This window comes from Sus scrofa, chromosome 2, assembly GCF_054392235.1.
Source record: "Sus scrofa isolate SSC_HxYL_T2T_F1_AM1 chromosome 2, Sscrofa_HxYL_maternal_Yorkshire_Landrace_v2.0, whole genome shotgun sequence".
Classification (NCBI taxonomy): domain Eukaryota; kingdom Metazoa; phylum Chordata; class Mammalia; order Artiodactyla; family Suidae; genus Sus; species Sus scrofa.
Genome location: NC_139384.1, coordinates 90,070,433 through 90,094,080, shown reverse-complemented (window position 1 = coordinate 90,094,080; position 23,648 = coordinate 90,070,433). Strand labels below are relative to the sequence as shown.

At 42.8% G+C, this 23,648-nt stretch overlaps 3 protein-coding genes across 6 annotated transcripts in view; 2 read left to right on the top strand and 1 right to left on the bottom strand.

Annotated features, from left to right (window-relative positions):
* MSANTD5 (Myb/SANT DNA binding domain containing 5) overlaps positions 1 to 23,648 on the top strand; it is a 65,442-nt gene that overhangs the window by 31,478 nt on the left and 10,316 nt on the right. The window lies entirely within an intron of this gene.
* On the bottom strand, positions 1,434 to 5,781 carry LOC106507312 (olfactory receptor 1f45-like). The gene has a single exon (XM_021084349.2). The coding sequence runs from the start codon at positions 2,409 to 2,411 to the stop codon at positions 1,434 to 1,436; it is 978 nt and encodes a 325-aa protein (XP_020940008.2). The 5' UTR covers positions 2,412 to 5,781.
* PROP1 (PROP paired-like homeobox 1) lies at positions 14,419 to 18,101 on the top strand. Of its 4 annotated transcripts, none has more exons than XM_085009688.1 (3): positions 14,419 to 14,873; positions 16,112 to 16,305; positions 17,062 to 17,655. In XM_085009688.1, the coding sequence occupies exons 1-3, from the start codon at positions 14,765 to 14,767 to the stop codon at positions 17,398 to 17,400; spliced, it is 642 nt and encodes a 213-aa protein (XP_084865814.1). In that variant the 5' UTR covers positions 14,419 to 14,764; the 3' UTR covers positions 17,401 to 17,655.

The following is a 23,648-nucleotide window of genomic DNA, read 5'->3' as shown; positions in this document are numbered from 1 at the left end:
AATGAACTTCTTTGCAGAACAGATAACTGACTCACAGATTTGGAAAAACTTATGGTTTCTAAACGAGACAGGTTGGGGGTGGGGGATGCACTGAGGGTTTGGGATGGAAATGCTGTAAAAATTGGTTGTGATGATTGTTGTACACCTATAAATGTAATAAAATTCATTAAGTATTTAGAAAAAAAGAAAAAAGTGTGCTTTAAAAATAAAAATAAAAAAATAAAAGCTGCCACAGAGGAAAAAAATAAATAAATAAAACATGTATATATATATATATGTGCGTGTATATACATATATTATCAAATTATACACACATTTGTACTTTATGTGTATTTTATACAGAGAATATATACATAATTTTATATATAGCAGATATATATACATACACACACACATATGTATGTATGTATTTCTCTTAAACCTAGGAAATATTGAATAATATTGAACATCTTATTAGTTAAAATAAAACCCTTTAAAAATTCCCTGAACTACTGACTTTAAGGACCACGTTCTCTGATCACACAGTGAAAAAACAGAACCCAGCAATTATAAAGTAAGAAGTAACATAGTTGCTCTTGAATTTTTAAAAATTGAGCTATACTTTTTATAGTAAAATTATCTTTCTTACAGTTCAGTTCTGTGAATTTTGACAGATACATGCAGTATTGTGACCACCACGATAATCAAGGTATCAAACAGTTCAATCACCTCCAAAAAATTCCCTTTTGCCCTGTTGTAATTAGCCCTACCCAGGCTCCAGCCTGTGTCAGTCAATGATATTTGTATATCGAGAGTGCGTCCCTTTTTATTTTTGAGTAATATATAATGGTTTTGATGCACCAGCATTTGTGAATTCATTCATCAGTTGAAGGCCATGCTGTTTCCAGTTTGAAGGCTTATAAATAAAGCCAATATAACTCTTTCATTTTTGCTTTTTAGGGCGTCGACTGAGGTATATAGAAGTTCCAGGCTAGGAGTCAAGTTAGAGCAGCAGATGCTGGCCTACACCACAGCCACAGCACCTCTGGATCCAAGCCAAATCTGCGACCCAACCACAGTTCATGGCAATGCTGGATCCTTAACCCAATGAGTGAGGACAGGGATCTAACCCGAGTCCCCACGGATCCTAGTTGGGTTTGTTACCACTGAGCCGCAACAGGAAATCCATCGAATTATGTCTTCTCCTGAGTTTTTGCGGCCTGCTAGATGAATGTTTTCGTATCACACTTTTATGTAGATGACTACTTAATGGTTATATGAATTATGAGCATCTGTCATACCAGCTTCATGTTGAAAAGCACAACTATAATCACATATCATTTAATTAGAGGAATAGTCATGGGTACGTTTACACCTACAGGAACTCAGTGTCTCTGTTTTTAAAATGAAAAAAAAATGTATGCTATCCAAGAGTCCTCCCTGCTCTAAAATTTTTAAACTATTGAATCTGATATTAGTTTCCTTAAAGCTCTCTTCATGTCACGATTTCTCAGGCTGTAGATGAAGGGATTGACCAGGGGAGTCACCACAGTGAAGATGACAGTGGCCACCACGTCTTGTACTGAGTAGGAGGATGAAGGGCGCATATAGACCCCCAGGATTGCCCCATAGAAGAGGGAGACCACAGTGAGGTGGGATCCACACGTGGACAGGGCTTTCCTTACTCCGTGAGCAGATGGCAACTTCAACACATTAGAGAAGATGAAGGCATATGAAACAATGATGCACGTGAATGGTGTCATAAATATCAGTCCACCCACAGTGAGGACCATCAGGTCATTGATGAAAGTATTAGAGCAAGACAGCTTTAGAACTGTATAGGGATCACAGAAAAAGTGATGGACAGCGTTATTGGAACAAAACGTGAGCGTCCCCATGAGAAGAGTGTGTAGGAGAGCATGCAGGTTGGTCACGACCCAAGAGGCAGCCACCAGCAGGACACAGAGCTTGGGCCTCATGATCATGGTGTAGTGGAGTGGGCAGCAGATGGCATTGTAACGGTCATAGGCCATCACACTCAGGAGGAACCCGTCCATGTTGGTGAAAGTGATGAAGAAGTAGATCTGGGTCATGCATTCTGCATAAGAGATGGACTGGCTTCCCAGGATGTGATTCACCACCATCTTGGGGATCGTGACTGATGAAACGCAGATGTCCACACAGGAGAGGTTGGCCAGGAAGAAGTACATGGGCGTGTGGAGATGCCTGTCACAGCCAATGGCCAGGACGATGAGAAGGTTGCCGATGATGGTGATCAGGTACATGCACAGGAAGAGCCCGGAGAGCACCTCCTCCTGCTCTGACTGCCCAGAGAGTCCCAGGAGAAGGAATTCTGTGACCCTGGTCTGGTTGTCTCTGCCCATGTCTGCAGGGGAGAGAGAGAAAATGTCATCGCACGGTAGTAGGATCATATGCAAACAGGGGAGCCCATTTCATATCCTGGTACGGTTTATTCATTTGGTTGAGAATTACCTGCAACTGAAACATCTTATGGAGTCTTTGTAGAGAAAAGGCCATGTTAATTTCAACAGTGTTTGATGACCAGAGGCTATAGTTTTGTTTATTCTAGTCTCGTTTGCTGGGTCGCATTTGTAGGTACTTTTGTGTATGGTATTTAACTTGGTCCAGTAATTTGAGGTGTTTGTTGTATTTCACTTTGCAGATGAAGGACCTCGGGCTCAGGATAAATCAGTGATGTTTCCAAGTCACAGACCAGTCAAAGTTAGATATCCAAACCAGATAAAATGCTTTTGTCTGTACACTCTTTTTTGACTCGCTGGTAGTTATTAATTTACAACGTATTAACCAAGTGGCAGGCTCTGTGTTAAGTGCTGAATTAACGTACCTGTGAATTTTCTTGGGCATTTATATTTTCCCAGAATGTGTAAACCCTGTGGGTTTTGCAAGACCTTCTTGGCGGTTCGTCCTCAACATTGTAATGACCTCGTGTCCACTGTGTAGTTGTCCTCTCACCATAGGTGACCGCTATTGGGAGGGCTGACCTGAGCGTGCTGTTCAGGTTTCCCTGTGAAGCATTTTTTTGCTTTCTGCCGGTCAGAAAAAGAAAGACAGTCAGGCAAAACATCGGGATTATGTTCTGCTGTTGGACACAGGGATCTCGTGAAGGCTAAGGAACAAATTCAGGTGGTACACCCAGCAGATAACCCCAGGACTAAGAAATCAGTCTAGGCAGGCAGTGGGGGGCCGGGGGGGGGAGGTCAGTCAGGTAAAGCCATGTGAACACGATGCTCCTGGAATAATGTATGGTACCTGGTAGTAAAGGAGAGGAGGAGCATCCCCGGTGAGACTAAAGGGCTGAGGAAAAGGGACGAGAGAGAGGCAGGCACCTGCTCTGTGAAGTGGCCTGAGTGGGTGGGGCAGGGGGTATGTCTAGGAGGTTGGTTGTAGCATTTTCATAAGATGAAGGCAGGTATTTGTGCGTCAGTCACTGGGAGATTTAACTTAGTAAAATTCAGGGGAAAGTGCTGAGATTTGACATCGTCCCCCCCCCCACCCCAGGACCATTTCCAAGAACAAAGGTAGGTAGAGTGCTAGTCGACAGAAGCTAGAAGATGCTCCAGAAGGAGACGCTTAATGTAGAAGCTGACGATGAGGGAGGTTTGTCATCAAGACCAACACGAGAGCAGCTGTCCAGGCAGATGTGATTATTCCGGTTCTAAAGAGAGGTGGTTCCCTGGAGTGGAAATGAGGAAAAGCTGAAACAGCATGACAAGTGGGATATCTCTTTAGATGTCTGTGCATTGCTGCTAAGGCCAACTGTGGAGGACCAAAGCTCAGAGTATCCCACAGCCCCTCGTCAGAGAGTCTGTATCAGGAGAACGAACAGACTGGGAGGGTCAGTTACAGGAAAAAATGATGTAACTTCATGGGTAAACCCCAGGGTTGAGAGTCCCAAGGAAACCAGCGACCTCTGTCATGCACGTCATTCCCATTACTCTGATTGGCTAGTCACCACCCACCTCTAAGTGTTGATGCCGCTTCCCATGCTGCTTCCTTACAGGGGGAGACTGCTCTTCCAGTCCCCTTGGAATCGTGTTTATTTTATGAGATGAACGTGCGGATACCTGGCTTCAAGCATGGATCTCTTGTGCGTCTCTTTAGTACGTGACCGTCTCTGAGACATCTGACATACCTGCAGCATTGACTGCTTGTGTTCCTGGACCTTTGCCCTGAGGGTGCTTAGTGCCTGGACCCCACCCCATGCTGACTCCCCTCGCTGGGGCTCCGTGTGCCATCTGAGCAGCCTCCCTGTGGGACACCTCTGTTAAGTGGTCCCAGACCACAGTGAATGAACACAGCGAAGCACCTGGCAAAAAGGTGTGGCGATTAAGGGAAGAATAGGAGGGTCTTGAATGTCTGACACAAAAGAATGAGGCTCTTTTGGGGGCCAGGGAGGGTGGCTCTGGGCTCTGGGCTTCTGGCCAGGATTTCTAGGAGCCTGCAGTCACTGATCCTGGCACCACCACCCTTCGTCAGCCCCTTCCTTTCCCACTGCTTCCTCTTCTGTCTCCAGCTTGGAGACATGCTTGCTCTGTCCTGCAGTGGGCAGCACGTCCGGAAAGGGGAGGGGCTTGGCTATGTCAAACCAAGAGATGTTTGCCCTTTGAACTGGGTGAGATGCAGCAGGATTTAGTATGTGTTTGTGTCCGTGTGAATCTGTCCGTTGTTGGAGGCAACCATGCCCTCACCTGCTTTCCCAGCTCTTCTTACCTGGCTGCTCTCTGCTGGGAGATGCTGTCATGGAACCCCCATCTCCACTGGCTCCTTGCGTGACCTTGGATGATGGGAAGGTCACAGCTAGCACCGAGGCTTGAGGAAGCTTTTCTCACTGGAGGAGAACACTGAGATTCAGACACTGTGCCTTTCTGGGTCTGTCTTGAATGATTTGGAGGAAATGTGTAGACCTCCCTTCTCTGGAGACTGGGGCTTTCATGGGGATCAGGGTAGCAATAGTTGCCACGTCTGGGTGTCCCTAGGGTGGATTCCCCAAAGCGCCTCATTAAAGTCATACTTATTAAATCTTCTTTGTTTTATCCTCTCTGGACACAGATATCTCGGTCTAAAGGGAACTAGTTTAGTTCTCAATCTTGCTGCTTCCCGCTGCCTCAAGTACATCTCATGCTCACAGCACAGACAAAATATATCTGGTCCCTTGCTCTGTGCTCAGAATTGACCTGAAGAAAAATTGTGACGACAGTGAAACTGGCGCACAGACATTTAATGATAGTTCTGTTCTGAACACTTAGCTCCTATACTGTCTTCCTTTGGTAAAATTCTTAAGCCTTTTGGATCCTTCACTCTTTCTTCTTCCAAAGGCAAGGTTTGATTTGACAGTTTATAGTAAGAAAGTAATGATGGAGGAAGACCAGAACCTCAGTTCTGTTTTAATCTAGGTAAAAATTTCTGTGTTCCTAAAACATGAAACCAGAGGTAGCACTTAGATATGCTGACCTGAGAACAGGGTTAAGGAATACTTGGTGTGGGGTATGTGTGGTAGTCATCTAAATACTCACATCTGGAGTTCCTGTCGTGGCGCAGCAGAAACAAATCTGACTAGGAGGTTTCGGGTTCGATACCTGCCCTCGCTCAGTGGGTTAAGGATCTGGCATTGCAGTGAGCTGTGGTGTAGGTCAAAGACGCGGCTCGGATCCAGTGTTGCTGTGGCTGTGGCGCAGGCTGGCAGCTGTAGCTCCTGTTCTACCCCTAGCCTAGGAACTTCCATATGCCACGGGTGTGGCCCTAAAAAGACAAAAATAAATAAATAAATACTCATATCTATGGGCTATTGGAACTTGAGTGTGGATTTCTAGCCTTCTATTTGTGTGCATATACAAAGCAAAATTGTTACAAGGAGAGTTTTAAAATCCACGTTTAAAAAAAAGAACACGAATATGAAATTGGGCAAAGATATGTTTGGTAAATGCAAAAATTAGAGAATAGAGTTGGCATTATTAATTGCGAACAAAGCAGTAAAATGGAGTTCCTGTCGTCGCTTAACGAAAGCAAATCCGACTAGGAACCATGAGGTTGCAGGTTCGATCCCCGGCCTCGCTCAGTGGGTTAAGTATATGACATTGCCATGAGCTGTAGTGTAGGTTGCAGATGTGCCTCAGATCTGGTGTTGCTGTGGCTGTGGCATAGGCTGACAGCTGTAGCTCCCATTAGACCCCTAGCCTGGGAGTTTGCATATGCAGCCCTAAAAACAAACAAACAAACAAAGCAGTAATTAAACTGCAAATATTAACCACAAAATAGGAGTATTCTATGATAATAGAGGAAAATTCCTAGACCTTAGTCACAGTTATAAAATATAAAACAAAACAATGTAGCAATAGTTTTCATTAGGAAAGATTGTTAAAAAAAAAAATTAGGGAGTTTTCAGTGTGGCTCAGTGGGTTAAGAACTCAACATTGTGTCTGTGAGGATGTGGGTTTGATCCCTGGGTTTGTTCAGTGGGTTAAGGATCTGATGTTGCCCCAAGCTGCAGGGTAGGTTGCAGATGTGGCTCGGATCTGGCGTTGCTGTGGCTGTGGTGTGGGCAGGCAGCTGTAGCTCACATTCTACCCCTGTCCTGGGAACTTCCATATGCCACAGGTGCAGCAGTGAAAAGAAAAAAAATGTTTAAAGAATTTGATTAAATTAATACCTTAATGTTTGTTTGTTTGTTTTTTGGCCACAGCATGATGTGGGATCTCAGTTCCCAGTTGAGGGATCAATCCCAGGCTACAGCAGTGAAAGCACTGAGTCCTGAGCACTAGACCACCAGGAAATTATCCTTAATGACAAAATGTAAAATATAATGCCCAGAATTTGATAACATTGTTGATTTTTAAAATGACAGAAATTTTGTCTAAATAAGAAATTTGATTTTAAAATGTTTGATTGATTGATTGATTGATTGTTTTTCAGAGCCGCACCTGTGGCATATGGAAGTGCCCAGTCTAGGGGTCAAATCGGAGCTACAGCTGCCAGCCTACACCACAGCCACAGCAACACCAGATCTGAACCTCATCTAAGACCTACACCACAGCACATGGCAACACCAGAACCTTAACCCACTGAGCGAGGCCAGGGATCGAACCTGCATCTTAATGGTACTAGTCGGATTTGTTACCAATGAGCCACAATGGGAACTCCTGTATGTTCTTACTTTAAGTGCAGGGCATAATTTATTAATATAGGCCATTTTCTTGGCTACAATGAAAACTTTAAAACAGAGTCCCTAAACATTGATTTCATGGGATACATTATCTTACAGGCTTCATCACAAAGCCAAAAATTGAAAACCAAAAGCCAAAATGTAAAAACAAATGTTCAGTTGATAAAATTTAAAGGTGTTCTCCAGGGGAGTTCTCCCTGTGGCTCAGTGGTTAACGAATCCAACTAGGAACCATGAAGTTGCGGGTTCGATCCATGGCCTTGCTCAGCGGGTTAAAGATCCAGCGTTGCCATGAGCTGTGGTGTAGGTTGCAGATGCGGCTCGGATCCCGAGTTGCTGTGGCTCTGGTGTAGGCCAGTGGCTGCAGCTCCTATTTGACCCCTAGCCTGGGAACCTCCTTATGCCTCAGGAGCGGCCCAAGAAATGGCAAAAAGACAAAAAAAAAAAAAGTGTTCTCCATAATTCCCATAGCAAAAAGAAAATTAAAAGCAAATAATTTATAGATTAAAGAAAAATTAATATAAAAATCTATGGGAAATACAACCTTAAATGCTTTTATCAATAATAAAGAATATAAGAACTGAAAAAAGCAAGCATTTAATTAAGCATTTTTATTTCAAAATTATTTAGTCAAAAGCATATCTTTGAAAGTTAAACAAGTCTTTAAATGAGAAACCCAGTCCCCTACCCTTCATCAATCCACCCAAGTCCCCCTTCCCAATATAAATGCCGTTATGTATTTCTAAATAATATGCTTATAATGCTATTTTTTATCATTCATTTTTTTTAGGGGGGCACACCTGCAGCATGTGGGAATTCCCAGGCCAGGGATCAAACCGGTGCAACAGCAGCAACCCAAGCTGCTGCAGTGACAATGCCAGAACCTTAAGCCACTATGCCTCAAGGGAACTCCTGGTCATTAATTTGCGATCTGATTTACTCTCTTCCCATTTTGACAGGTGATGAGTAATAGCAATTCACCATCCCATTTTCTCTTCCTGAAATCCTCCTGTTATAAATACATCACAGTTTGGGAGGATGTCGGTATTTATTATTGACATCCTGACTTGGTTATATACTATTGGAGTACTAATATTATTTTTGTCTGGTACAACTTTTGGATGTTCCTGAAGTTAATAATTGCTTATTTTTTTCATATGCTTAAGTTTTATGCCTTTATTGTTCCCATATTCCAAAATTAATTTTTATAGGTCTTTATTTACAATTGAGAGACAATACTCATTACCCATTTAAGTGTACACTTTAATTTTGATAATCATGTAGTCATGTAACTACTGCCATAATCAAGATACACAACAGTTTCAACATCCTAAAAAGTTTTGTTTCCCTTTGTAGCTAGTACCCTCCAGTGACTAGGTAGTCACTAATCTGCTTTCTTCCACTACAGTTTTGTGTTTTCTAGAATTTAATATAAATAGAATCTTACAGTATGTGGTCTTTTATGTTTCATTTCTAGCATACTGCTTTTGAGATTAATTAACCTATGTTGTCAATGTATCACAAATTTGTTTCATTCATTAACCTTATGTTTTTACTTATTCCTATACAGTATGCTGTAGTAAGGAGATTCACAATTATTATAACCATTCAACAGTTGATGAAAATTGGTTTGTTTCCAGTTTAGAACAATTATGTATAATATGTATGCATATCTCTATATAATGCATATGTAATACCACCGTGTATATTTCTTTATAAGTTTGTGTGTGGCTATATGATTTCATTTTTCTTGGAATGTGATTTTATGATAAATGTATTTTTAACTTTATAAGATGCTACAATACTGTTTTTGCAAAAATGGTTATACAGTTTGCGTTTCTCTCAGCAACATACGAAAGTTCTAATTGTTACATATCCTTATCAACACTTAGTATTGTTAGTCTTTTTAACATTTGCCATTCTAATGGATGTATAATATCTCACTGTGGTTTTAATTTGCATTTTCCTGATAACTAGCAATGTTGAGCATCTTATGCTTATTGCCCATTCATATATCTTCTTTTGTGAAGTTATGTTCAAATATTTTGCTCATTTTGCGGGGTGGGGAGTTGTATGCCTAATTTTATTGAGTTATTTTTCTTCTCCTTTTTGAACTGTAAGATTTTTTTTTTAACATTCTGGGTTCAGTGATTTTTGTCAGGTGTAAATTTTGCAAATATTTTGTCTTAATTTTATTAACTATGCTTTATAAAGAGAAAAAAATTTAATTTTAATGTTTCCCACTTTCCCCCTTAAAGTTATGCTTTTTTATGTCCTATTTATGAAACTTTTGCTTAAGTCAGTGTAACAAAGAGTTTGTAGAATTTATCATGTTCCAGTAGAATTTGTCTTTGTGTTTAAGTATGTGATTTATTTTTAGTGACTATATGAGTAGAGCGTGAAGTAAAATTAGATTTAGTTTTTATCTATACAGATAACCAGTTGTTCCAGCATCACCTGCTGAAAAGGTTTCTGTTTCCCATGTTGGATTGTGTTGAAAATCACAAATTACATCTGTGTTGAAAATCAGTTCAGCATGTGCGTGAACATCTATTTCTGGAATTTTTGTGTGTTCCATTCATCTCTATTTTAATCTGACACCAGTACCACACTTGTCTAGATTACTGAATCTTTATGTTAAATATTGAAATCAAATAGTGTAAGTGATCTGACTTTGTTCTTATTTTTCAAGATATTTTGTCTGTTTTAGGTCCTTTGCATTTCAATATAAACTTTTAAATCAGCTTGTCGATTTCTTGAAAAACATGTCAGGATTTTGATTGGGATTATAATCAAATTGTGGATTAATCTGGGGAGAATTAAATTTATTTCCAGCCTTTTTACTTTTTAATGCGATTTTAAAGTATATTTTTAAAGATTTCTTTTTCTTTTTATTTTTTTCTTAAGGACTGTACCTGTGGCATATGGAAATTCCCAGGCTAGGGGTTGAATCAGAGCTGTAGCTGCCAGCCTGCACCACAGCCACAGCAACACAGGATCCAAGCCTCGTCTTTGACCTCCACCACAGCTCACAGCAATGCCGGATCCTTAACCCACTGAGCAAGGCCAGGGATCAAACCCACATCCTCATAGATACTAGTCAGATTCGTTACCATTGAGCCACAACGGGAACTCCCTAAAAGTTTATTTTCTAATCTTCCATTGCTAATATATAGAAACACAGTCAATTTTATATATTGACCTTGTACTCTGAAATTAATTTACCAATTCTAGGAATGTTTCTGCAGATTCCATCATATTTTCTATGTATATAAATATGGACACTTAAGCAAGAGACAGCAAATTTTTACTCTAAAAGGCCAGATAGTGAATACTTTAGATGTTGCAGGTTTCTGCTGTAATTTCGTCTCTGCCACCGTAGTGGGAAAGCAGCTACAGTTAGTAGTAGACAAATGATGATGGTTATGTTTAAGAAAACAATAGACAGGAAGGAAAGAAAAAGAAAGAGGGAGGGAGGGAGGAAGAAAGGAAAGAAAACAAGCAAGCAAGCAAGCTAGTTGCTATGAACATTCAAGTACAAAACTTAGTTTGGATCTGTGCTTTTACTTGGATAATTAACTAGAAGAGAGATAACTGGATCATATGGTAAGTGGATATTTAAGAAATTACCAAGCTATTTTCCAAGGTGATTGTATTGCATATATTTCTTGATGAATTATCTGTCCAAATTTTTTGTACTCTTGAAAATTGCATGTTTGTTTTTATATTCTTGAATTTGTATATTGTGCATCATTGTCCTTTATCAGATATATGAATTAATACATGTTTTTATCAGATACATTTCACAGATATTTTCTTGCAGTATTAATATGTACCTTGTCTGCAGAAGTTCCCGGACCAGGGATCGAACACTTGCCACAGCAGTTACCAGAGGCACTGCAGTGACAACACCAGATCCTTAACCAACTGAGCAACCAGGAAGCTCCTGTAAATTTGTCTTTAAATTCACTTATCAGTGTCTCTTTTGAGGAGCAGAAGTTCTTAATTTTGATGTTCAGTTTATCAATTTGTTCTTTTATGCATGGTCTTTTGGTGCCATAGCTAAGACTTGTTTGTGTAATCCAAACAATCCAAGGTCCCAAGGGTTTTTTGAACCTATATTTTGGAAGTTTTATAATTTGGGATTTTACATTCATATCTGTGGTCCATTTTGAGTTAATTTTTTTTTTTTTTTTTTGTCTTTTTGCTATTTCTTGGGCCGCTCCCGCAGCATATGGAGGTTCCCAGGCTAGGGGTCGAATTGGAGCTGTAGCCGTTGGCCTACATCACAGCCAGAGCAACACGGGATCCGAGCCGTGTCTGCAACCTACACCACAGCTCACGGCAACGCTGGATCTTTAACCCACTGAGCAAGGCCAGGGATCAAACCCGCATTCTCATGGATCCTGGTCAGGTTCATTAACCACTGCACCACGACGGGAACTCCAAAAAAACCAGTTGACATTTTATATGTGGGTCTATTTCTGAATTCTGTTCTTTTCCATTGATATATTTGTCTATATTGATGTCAATACCGTCTGTCTTGGTTATTATATTTTCATAATAATTCTTAGATTTGGATAGTGTAAGTCCTCCAACTTTGATCTTTTTCAAAGTTGTTTCTGCTCTGCCAAGTTTTTTGGTGTGGTTTTTTTTTTTTCACTGTCCAAATTATTTATTTATTTTTTGTTTTATTGAAGTGTAGTTGATTTATAATGTGATAATTTCTGCTGTACAACAGTGATTCTGTTATACATATACACACATCTGTTCTTTTTCAGATTCTTTTCCCATATCAATTATCACAGAATATTGAGTAGAGTTCCTTGTGCTATACAACAGGTCCCTGTTGGGTAGTCATTCCATATACCTCAGTGTGCATATGCCAGTCTCAAACCCCAGTCCCTCCCTTCCCCCACATGTCCCCTTTGGTAACCATAAATTTGTTTTTAAAGTCTATGAGTCTGTTTCTGTTCTGCAAACAAGTTCATTTATATATTTTTTTAAGATTCCATATATAGGTGATATCATATCATGTTTGTCTTTCTCTGTCTGACTTACTTCACTTAGTATGATAATCTCTGGGTCCATCCATGTTGCTGCAAATGGCATTACTTCATTCTTTTTATGGCCGAATAATATTCCATTGTGGTGTGTGTGTGTGTGTGTGTGTGTGTGTGTGTGTGTATATATCACATCTTTATGGACTTATGGTTTTCTCTGGCTATATGCCAAGAAGTGGGATTGCTGAATGGTATGGTACTTTTATATTTAGTTTTTTAAAGGAACCTCCAATCAGGCCATTTTGTTTTTTTTGTTTTGTTTTGTTTTGTTTTTTGTTTTTTTTTATTTTCCCACTGTACAGCAAGGGGGTCAGGTTATCCTTACATGTATACTGTAATTGTAATCAGGCCATTTTGGATGCCTGACCAGAGTTCCTTTGTAGGGTTAGGGTATCTTGAGTCAGCAAGAATACTGGAATTCAGTGTTTGCTTGTGCGTCCAAGTTGACTCCATGGATCTTGTGAGGTCAGGGCTGTCATGGGGCTCAGGCTGTTCTAGGAGGTCACAGTATACTCCAGGGTCAGGGGTGAGGGGTTGGCATCTTGAATCAGTGCTTCTCGACTTTAATGTTGTTATGGAGTGTATGTTTGTGGCTTAAATATGTGTTGAAGCTCTAACCCCAATGTGGTGTGGTGATAGTTTGGAGATGAATAGGGTTAAGTGAAATTATGAGATTCAGGCCCCCATGATGAAATTACTGTATGAGAAGAGGAAGAGAGACTAGGGGGCCGTAGTCTCTCCACCTCATGAAGACACAGGGTGGCTGCCTGCGATCTAGTTTCCTAGAGCTCTCAACAGAAACTGAATCAGCTGGCACCTTAATCTTGTACTTTCCAGCTTCCAGAACTGTGAGAAATGAATGTCATAATGTAAGCCATCCAGCCTTTGGTATTTTGTTATGAGCTGATGAAGGCAAGCATAGAGTCAGTTCTATTGGGGGGGGGGTCTTGTTATGAAGCAGATTCTGAATCAGTAGGGTTGGGGGCGGGGGCAACATTCTGCATTTCTGACAAGCTCTGATGTGCCACTGATGCTTCTGATCCATGCCCCATGTTGTAAGCATCATGGTCCTAGAGGATTACCACGTTTCTCTATCTTGAATTGTCAGGATGCTATTAGAGGATGTGCGTGAAGGGTTAACGTAACCTTAGCATAACCTTGGGGGTCGGCTGTCCTCTGGGTACAGTGTGCTCCGAGGGGATTGGGGGTGCTCATTGATTCAGTGTGTTCTGAGACTTACAGAACTTCATGGTGGGGGCAGCAGGGATCTCCTAGTAGAGGAGGAATATTCCAGGTTTCAGTGTGTCCTAGAAGATCCTAGAGTCTAGGGTATTGGGTTGTCTTGAAAGGGTCAGAATGTCCCAGGGATGTCAGAACGTACCTCAAAGATCTAAGTCTCCTCAGGAAGCAGTAAATTTTGGGTGTCAGAGTGTCCCGACTGCTCAGCAATGCTGGGTGTCTCAGGGTTTCCCTGAAGAATCAGATGTCAGGATGTCAAAAGAATCTCAGTCTCCTGCAGAGTCCTGAGTTCCAGAAGGATCAAGATGCACTCAGAATTCAGATGTTCTTGAGGGTCAGGCTTTTCTGAAGATCTGAGAGAAAGCCATGGAGTCCTGGGGGCTTCAGGGTGAATGAGGAGGTGATGTTTGGGGGAGGAAGGCAGAGAATACCTGACAACTATGATATCTAGACGTCTCATCCTATGGTTCAGGTTGTCCTAAGGGGGTGTCCAGTGCATTCTGAGAATCGGGGTATCTAGAAGGGGCCAGAAGGCACTATGTCTTTTAGTTTCTTAGTTTCCTGGAAACAGGTCTTTGGGACTCCCCCCCACATGCTGAGATGCCAGGCAGGCCTAACTCCTGGCCCCCATCTGTACCCCTCCTCCCATGATGGGTATCTGAGGAGGGGGTCTCAGGAGGAATGCATTTTCTCCTCCTTCCCCTGCCTGCTCCCAGGAGGGGATTTAACAGGACAAAAGCATTTGGTCTTCTGGGAATATGAGCTCTTGGCCCCAGTCCCCAGACCCTCCAACAGCACACCTTTCCCTCATCCGGCTTGTGATCCTCCCCTGATGATGGGGGCTCTGGTGACCAGGCAGTGATTGGATGGGCCCACAGGGGCGAGGAGGAGGTCACTCCTCCAAGGCTCAGGGAGAGAGGGGTGGTGTGGGGTTGCACACTGGGAAAGTAGGCAGCCGAGAGCAAAGGGAGAGAGGCGCATCCCAGAGGGAAGGGGCTGGGAGAGGAAAGTAGAGACTAAAGCGGAGAAACAGGGTGAGGGCAAGGCAGACAGTGAGATGATACTCAGCGAAGGAATGGGGAGTGAGGAAAATTAGAAAAAAGGAGAGAGAGGGAAAGATGAAGCTATCTAACTGTATCTATGCAGAGAGAGAGACTCTGAGAAAAATTTAAACAGGGGGAGAAGGAGCCAGATACCAGGCACAGAGGGGGAACAGAAACAGGAAGACTGATCCACAGTCAGAGCCTCAGGCACGCGGGACTGGGCGTCTCTGGTCTTTGCCATGGAAGCAGAAGGGAGGCGTGAGCAGGGTAAGCCAAGGAAGGGGCGAGTTTGCAGCAGCCTCTGGCCGGAGGGCTACCCAGCTGCTGGGACTCTGACCGCCAGAGTGGGTGAGTGAATCTCCGGGGAGTGGCCCCCAGGGGCTGGCAGGCGTGCGGGCTCCAGGCCCAGGCTCTGTGGGGGCAATGGTCTGCCATGAGGAAGGTGAAAGAGGAGAAACAAAGAACCAGAATCCTAGGATGTTCAAAATGAGGGATGCTTGGAAAGCATAGGGCAGTCCACCTCCCTTGCTGTGGGGAACCAAGGCCCTGGCATTGATGAGCAGCACACGCTGCAGTGGGGCAGAGGCAAAGCTGAAAGCTACCTCCTCGCTACCTGACCTCAGAGTTCCCCCACTGCTCAGCCTTCTCTGGGGACGGGAGCTGGAGGGGCCGGGGCTTTGGATCCGTGGAGAGCAGGGGGCCAAGGTGGACAGTGAGCACTGGGCAGGGACCACCCCTGTGGGTCCCCATGGGGATGGCTGCCTCCCTCCAGACATCTTTTCTCCACGTGTGCCTTCCAGGTGTTTCCTTTCGCTCCTGGGTCTCTCTCCCCCAGCTGGCTCTCAGACTAATTAGTGTGGGGGCTTTAGTGAGCCTGGAGGGAGGCAAGGCAAGCCTTTCCCACGAGCTCAGATTCCTGCAGGCTGGTGGCCGGGCCAGAGCAGGGATAGGGGAGACGATGAAATGTATGTGTGGGGAGGGCGTGTCTGCACAAAGACGGAGGAATGTCTCATCTTCCCAGGTGAAGGGTGTGGGACGAGGGGACCAATATAAAAGTTTAAGCTGAATGTGACCACGAGAGCAGGGAGCAAGTAATGGGGGTCTTAGGGAGCTGGGCAGTTTGTTAGGGTGTCAGTGCGAATAGGAGATCCACGGAGTGGGACCCAGGAAGGTGGTATGTGTGCTCAGACAGGCAGAAGGCTGTGGGTGGGGCGTGCCTGACCTGGGGACACAATAGGGGTGTCATAGGGAGAGGGTACCCCATGCGGAAGTAGGGGAGACAGAGCGTAAGGGCCCAGGACAGCTGAGGCTGTGGGGAGGACTTCACGTGGAAAGAGCAGCCTGGGTGAGGGGTCTCAGAAGTGAGGTGGGGCTGAGGCAGAGCTGGGTTCAGCTAGTTATGAAAGCTGAAGAGTTTCTGGTCGGAGCAGAGCGTGCAAGCAGCACACCGGGCCCTAGTAGAATCTGGGGGTTCCAGCGTGTGTGGTCCGGGATGGATGGATGGGTGGGTCCGTTTGGCAGCAATCTCTCTCCCCCCTGCCCTTCAGACATAAGCACTCGACCCTACAGAAACCTCTCTGGCGTAGGAGCCGGGAGACCACGGCTTTCCCCGCAAGGAGGACAGAGGGGTCGCCCCCACTCCCGGCGCCGCCACCGCACCACCTTCAGTCCAGCGCAGTTGGAACAGCTGGAGTCAGCCTTTGGGAGGAACCAGTACCCTGACATTTGGGCCCGAGAGGGCCTCGCCAGGGACACAGGACTCAGTGAGGCCAGAATCCAGGTGATGGCCCAAGATCCACCTCCCCGACCTTGGGAAGAAATGCAGATTTCGTGCCTAGGAACCACTGGGGCATAAATGTTCAGGGCAGTATAACCCTAACCCAAATGTTCACCAGAACAGAGCCCCAGCCAACAGCCAACATAACCTCATCTGCATCAGGATTGTCCCTTGAGTTGAATCTTAGTGCTCACCTAATCTAACTTGAATTTCAGTGTCTACACCAACCTCAATATGGGATGTGAATTCCAAGAGAAAATTCAGTCCTACCTATTCACATACATGGGGAACCTTGTACCCAACCATGGCCTTGGAGCGCAATCAGCCTGATGCTCCTTCAGTCCTAACCAGAGAGTTAATTAATCTTCAGTATAAACCCTAACCTAAATCCAACCTGGTCTGTAACAAAATCATCCATAGTCTTAATCTCTAATAACCCTAGAGGAAATTTCCCATTCTCCAGGGAGGCAAAATGCCATCGTGTCACATTTATCTCTTTCTTGTTGGAAGCTGACTTTTCTCACTCAGAGCTGTAGCAGGGCAAATTTAGACACGGATGGGGGCAATGGTGTGGGCCTGGCTTTGTCTCTAGGCCTGGCTGAGCCGAGCCTTCTGCAACAGCTTTACTTCCTCTGGGGACGTGGGAGAGGCTAGCGCCTGGTCCCTGTACCTTCTGTCACTGGGGGAGGAGGGGTCCCATGTGAAATGCCATCTGTTTGAGAGAGGGGCTCTGACGTGGGTCTTCTCCCTCCTCCTCAGGTCTGGTTCCAGAACCGCAGAGCTAAGCAGAGGAAGCAAGAGCGGTCACTGCTCCAGCCACTGGCCCACCTGTCTCCTGCCACCTTCTCCGGTTTCTTGCCCGAGCCCCCCGCTTGCCCCTACTCCTACCCAACGCCACCCCCACCAATGACCTGCTTCCCTCACCCCTACAATCATGCCCTTCCCTCTCAGCCCTCCACGGGTGGCTCCTTTGCTCGACACCCCCAGTCTGAAGACTGGTATCCCACCTTGCACCCAACCCCCACGGGTCATCTGCCCTGCCCCCCAGCCCCACCTGTGCTTCCCCTCAGCCTTGAGCCACCAAAGTCCTGGAACTAAGGTTAAACAAGCGCCCACAAGATACTTTCCCAGCCCTCATGAAACACAGAGGGTGGCTTCCTTTCCTTCTAAGGGTGAAGTAGAAATATGGTGAAGGGAGTTGCCACTGCAGCACAATGGGATCAACAGTGTCTCAGGTTCAACCCCCAGCCCAGCACAGTGGGTTAAAGGATCTGGCATTGCCACAGCTCTGTCATAGTCTGGATCTGATCCCTGGCCCAGGAACTCCATATGCCGAGGGGTGACCAAAAAAAAGAGAAAAAAAAAAAAAAGAAATATAGTGAAAGGCAGCTCAGAGATTGGGAACTGAAAAATGGGAGCTCCTGATGAAGGTTTACTGAGGTGTTTCATTGAGTGAATTTGGGGAGGTGAAATTATTGGAAGACACAGGTAAAGAGCCCCATTGGAGGTGACTGGTAGAAGGATGGCATTGATGGAAGCAGTGGTTGCCGCTGGTGAGTGGAAATGGTTGAAGGGAGTAGAATTGGGGGGGCTTCACTCATTGAGATCACAATCAAAGATCTTCATCCCTGTCGTTTCTAGCTGATTTCAGTAAGGCTTTGGCTTTAAAGTCTACCTGTACATCCTTTTCCCCTCACCACCCCCCAAATCACTCATTAACGTGTGTTCCTTCCATCCTAGAAATAGCTCTTGAATTTATTCTTCTCTTTTCCTTTCCAGCAGACACTTTCTTTCTGGCCCCACATTTTCTAATTAATCCTTCTCCTTCGTTCCCTTAGTTCCAGTCTTTCCCACTGCCAACAGATCTTGCCAATCCGATCATCAAAGAATGGCTCTCCGATGTCTTACAAAAATAAATAAATGATATCTAGTTTGCTTGGCTTGTCTTCAGCGTTGTCTTCAACCTAACTGTAAGTCAGCTGCATGTTTTAACATATGTGGTTTTGTTACCGAGCAAGGGCGCCTGTGCCTGCAGCACAGAAAGCCAAACTCTGACAATAGTTTTGTGTTTACCGCAAAGTAAGGGTTTCTTGCAGGCCGCCAAGCAAAGGCATGGGAGACCAGCCTCAGATCCACTCCAGCGTGGTCTTTGAGTTGGGGGTGATCTTGAAGGGGAAGAACAAAGACACTGGGATTAATCATCATCTTGTGACATTTCTTTGACATTTCTTAATCGGAGTTTCAGGAGTCAAGGTGTCTCCCATTTAAATTCTCTGGCCAGGTGGTCCACGGCTTGGTGAGGGGGTTGTGAGCTCATCTTAACTCTGGAGAGACCACCTGAGTTTGTGTGTTCATGATGATGTCTATAATAGCAATTTTAGTACATTAACTGTTATCAAAAATAGCAATTTTAATCATCTAACTGGTTGATTGGTAGACATTAGCACAGGATTGAGGTCAGAAGGGACAAGCCAGGGGATAAAGTTTTGAATAGAGAGATTCATCATAAACTCGGTTTTAGGGGAGCTCAGTTTCAGTTTCTGATAGAGGAGAAATGATTTGATTAAGGCGAAACTCCTCCAAGCGCAAACCAAGAGTCTTGAGGTTCATAAGAGGTCATTTCGAGGGAAGAACCTGCTGTGAAGTGTCTCCCAACAGACACATGGTGTGGCCTAGTTGGTGGTGCCGTATATATATCATAATGTTTATAATCCTTTTATTTTACTAATTTACTTATTTATATATAGGCCTACCTCACTTATTGGCAGGTCCATAGAAGAATTCTGAGTAAACAGACCTGTAAGAGTTTTATTTGTAGTTTTTTATATGTATTATTATATATATATATATTTTTTTTTTTGGCCACCCCACAGCATACAGGGTTCCCAAGCCAGGGATCAGATCCAAGCCACAGTTGTGGCAATGCCTATCCTTTAACCCACTGTGCCAGGCTGGGGATGGAACCTGTATCCTGGAGCTGCAGAGATGCCGCCTATCCCCTTATGCCACAGCAGGAACTCCTATATGTATTATTTTTAAAAGTCTGGAATCAAAACCTCTGTGATATACAATTGTACTTCCATGTAATTATCTCCTTGGGCCAGACTGCTTTCCAGAAAGATAATACTGGTTTGCACGCCCTCAAAAGTATCAGTGTCAAGTTCAGCACCTCCTTATCGACCTTGATCGTTTTGGACAATTTGTTAACTGAGAGTGATGTCTCCTTGTTGGTTGTTTTTTCAGTTTTCATTTAATTGATTGCTAGTGGAAGTTAAAAATAGTTACATGTTAATTGGCAATTTATATTTTTTCTTTTTTTCATTTTTCGGCCACACCCAGGCATGTGGAAGTTCCCCAGCCAGGTATCAAACTTATACCACAGCAGCAACGCAAGCTGCTACAGTGACAATGACAGATCCTTAACTGGATGTGCCACAAGGGAACTCCTACTTTTTTTTTCTTTTCTGCACTGCTTCTCTGAGTTATTTGTGTATCTGAGCATTGAGCTAATCATCTTTCATTAGTGCTTGAGAGCTCTTTGTGTATTAGGGATCTGAATCTCTGTTCATATATGTTGCAACTATCTTTCACCATTTGATGTTTTTTAGCCTTTCTAAACAAGGGTTTCCTGAGAGAATTCAGCCTTGGTGCTGTAGATACCAATTGTTTGTAATGAGTTAGCTTCTGTTTTCAGCTTCTAAAACGGTACCAGTTATATAGAATTGGTAGGATTGAGAAAGTAATCACTCAGTTCATTTTCTGCATTCTGTGGTTCACATGAGGAACCCCAGGTGAGAACTCTCCCCTTGTTTTCGCCGTCTTCATCCATGTTTTCATCATTATTTGGATCAAAATATTATACCTTGAGTCATCTGAAATTTATTTTAGTTTGTGCAGTAAAATAGCTATCTAATGAGCTAGCTAGTTTTTCCACTATAATTTATTTAAAAGTCTGACATTGATTTGTAAAAACATTTCTTCACATATTAAGTTCTCATATGGGACAGCTGTAGACTCCTAATTCTTTTTCACCAATTAGCTTCTCTAGTCTGATACCAATAGCATAGTGTCTTAATTACCAAAAATGCGGGATTAGTGATATTCTAAAATGGTAAATTTTCTTATCCAAATATAAGGTATGTCCTGACATTTGTTCCAGACTTCTCTCACGTCCCTCAGGAAGGTTCTTTGTTTTTTCTTTTTCTTTTTTTTTTTTTTATTTATTTTTTTTCATTTTTTTTCATTTTTTTAATTACTCAAATGAATTTATCACATCTGTAGTTGTATAATGATCATAACAATCCAATTTCACAGGATTTCCATCCCACAGCCCAAGCACATCCCCCCACCCCCCAAATTGTCTCCTCTGGAGATCATAAGTTTTTCAATGTCTGTGAGTCAGCATCTGTTCTGCAAAGAAGTTCCGCCTGTCCTTTTTCCAGATTCCACATGTCAGTGAAAGCATTTTGATGTTGGTGTCTCATTGTATGGCTGACTTCACTTAGCATGATAGTTTCTAGGTCCATCCATGTTGCTAAAAATGCTGGTATTTCGTTCTTTTTAATGGCTGAGTAATATTCCACTGTGTATATGTACCACATCTTCTGGATCCACTCCTCTGTCAATGGACATTTAGGTTGTTTCCATGTTTTGGCTATTGCATATAGTGCTGCAATTAACATTGGAGTACATGTGTCTTTGCGAGTCGTGGTTTTCTCTGGATAGATGCCCAGGAGTGGGATTGCTGGGTCAAATGGTAGTTCTATGTTTAGTTTTCTGAGGAATCTCCATACTGCTTTCCACAGTGGTTGCACCAATTTACAGTCCCACCAACAGTGTACTAGGGTTCCTTTTTCTCCACACCCTCTCCAGCACTTATTGTTTGTAGACTTTTGGATGATGGCCATTCTGGCTGATGTAAGGTGGTACCTCATCGTGGTTTTGATTTGCATTTCTCTAATAATGAGTGACGCTGAATATCTTTTCATGTGTTTCTCGGCCATCTGTATGTCTACATTGGAGAACTGTCTGTTTAGATCTTCCGCCCATTTTTGATGGGGTTGTTTGTTTTTTTGGTACGGAGCTGCAAAAGTTGTTTATAAATTTTGGAGATTAATCCCTTGTCAGTCAATTCATTCACGAAGATTTTCTCCCATTCTGTGGGTTGTCTTTTTGTGTTGTTTAGGGTTTCCTTTGCTGTGCAGAAACTTAATAAAACAAATCTAAGTAGGAGTTTTATAAATTCCCAAATTATATATGCTCTTTGTAACAAGCCAACTCAAAAGAAAATTTTATATCATATAAGACATATATATATGAATATGTATTTATATATATTAACCTGGATTAATCACAAAAACCTCATGTTGAGCAAAAAGTTTTTCAGAAAAATACCTTCAATATAGCATACCATTTATATAAAGTTTTAAGTACACAAAATAATTTTAAAGTAAAAAATTTTAATATAGTTTTGCATATTAAATATTAAAATGCATATATACATATTTTATATATATATATAGTAAAATTTGAGAACATGCAGTTTCAGGAAGGAGAAAGTACAGTGTGATCCAGAAGATGCACAAAGGGGCCTTCAATTCTTCTGGGATAAACTTGGGTTTGTTATATTTATTAGTCCTAAGACTTTTTTGAATATCTGAAATATTTTATAATTGTTTAAGTTAAAGACCTTGTCCATCAATCCCTATTCAAAGCAACATGAGATAAATAAACAACGTTGGTAGTATATATATCTGTCTACAACTTATTATGCTTACAGAAAAATATACAAATACACAGTAATATATTTTTCCTTTTTAAAAATAAAACTAAGATCCTACCATATATAAATATAAGATACAAAAATATCTTTAAGGTGGATCACATAGATTTTATTGTTTCCATTCCGTTAACTAGAAATTCCAGGAGCCACTTAACCGTTCCCCTATCCTTCAAGCGTCAGAGCTGGTTTGAATATTTTGTTGTGTTTTACTATCACAAATACCACTGCAGTTGTTTCATTAAAGGATAATTCTTTTAAAAAAAGAGTAAAATCAGGACTCTCATAGATGTATTTAACTATTAGTAAGGCAACAATAAAGATGTCAAAGCCAGTTCAAAGGACAAAGGAAAGACATTGTAGATGAGGAACAGTGAAATGAATGCTTAAATGGAGGCAAAATTGGCTTCTTTCCTAGTTGAGAAGTGGAGTTTTTTAACCCTCCAGAGGACAGGATTGATTCAGTGTCTATAGATAAGACCTGTTTTGCATTGCTCTCAGTTATCTACAATATATGAGGCAAAGAAAGCCTCAGGGCCCACAATGAATCAAATAACCTGGAAAAGTGGTCCCTAAATCCTGCACAGCTTTCCATTAAATCATATTTCCCCCTACAGTTTTCTTACTTCTGGGACACGTGCTTTTTACTGCTGTAGAACAGCTGTCCAAGGTAGGATTGCTGTTAAGGGTTATGTACATTAACAATTTTAAGAGATACTGCCTGATAGATAGTTTACCAAAAAGTGTAGCATAGAAAGATGTCCTGTGCAGTTTTTTTAAAAATTTCAAGCATAGACAAAACTTTCCCAACATTCCTTGAATGTTTTTTATTTTTTAATCTAAAATAAATACGGAGGAGTTCCCGTCGTGGCGCAGTGGTTAACGAATCCGACTAGGAACCATGAGGTTGCGGGTTCGGTCCCTGCCCTTGCTCAGTGGGTTAACGATCCGGCGTTGCTGTGAGCTGTGGTGTAGGTTGCAGACGCGGCTCGGATCCCGCCTTGCTGTGGCTCTGTCGTAGGCCGGTGGCTACAGCTCCGATTCGACCCCTAGCCTGGGAATCTCCATATGCCGCGAGAGCGGCCCAAGAAATAGCAACAACAACAACAAAAAGACAAAAGACAAAAAATAAAAATAAAAAATAAAAAATAAAATAAACACGGAATCTATTTTTGTATACGTTGAGAATCAAGGGACTGAGTTTCTTCTAGATTGGCTGTCAAATATACCAGCACTATCTATTAAATAAAGTACCCTTCTGGTTGAATCAAATTGTTACCTTTATCATATATCATAAATTTCCTTAAGGTTTAAAAATCTATCCTTGGTTCTCTATTGGAGGGTTGGTTCTCCCAGTAGCTTTTTCAGGCGCACGCAGGCAGCGGCACACACCTGGGGTTCCCCTTCATCCTCCTTACACCCGCCGGTGAGCTGGCAGATGGGCGGTCAAGTTCTCTGTGCCTTTCATTTCCGCCTTCCCTAGACCCTCTCAGCCTCCTGTCCGACGGTCCCGTCCAGGGACCCGCTGCGGAGAAGGGGAGGGGAGGGGCAGGGGAGCAGGACGAGA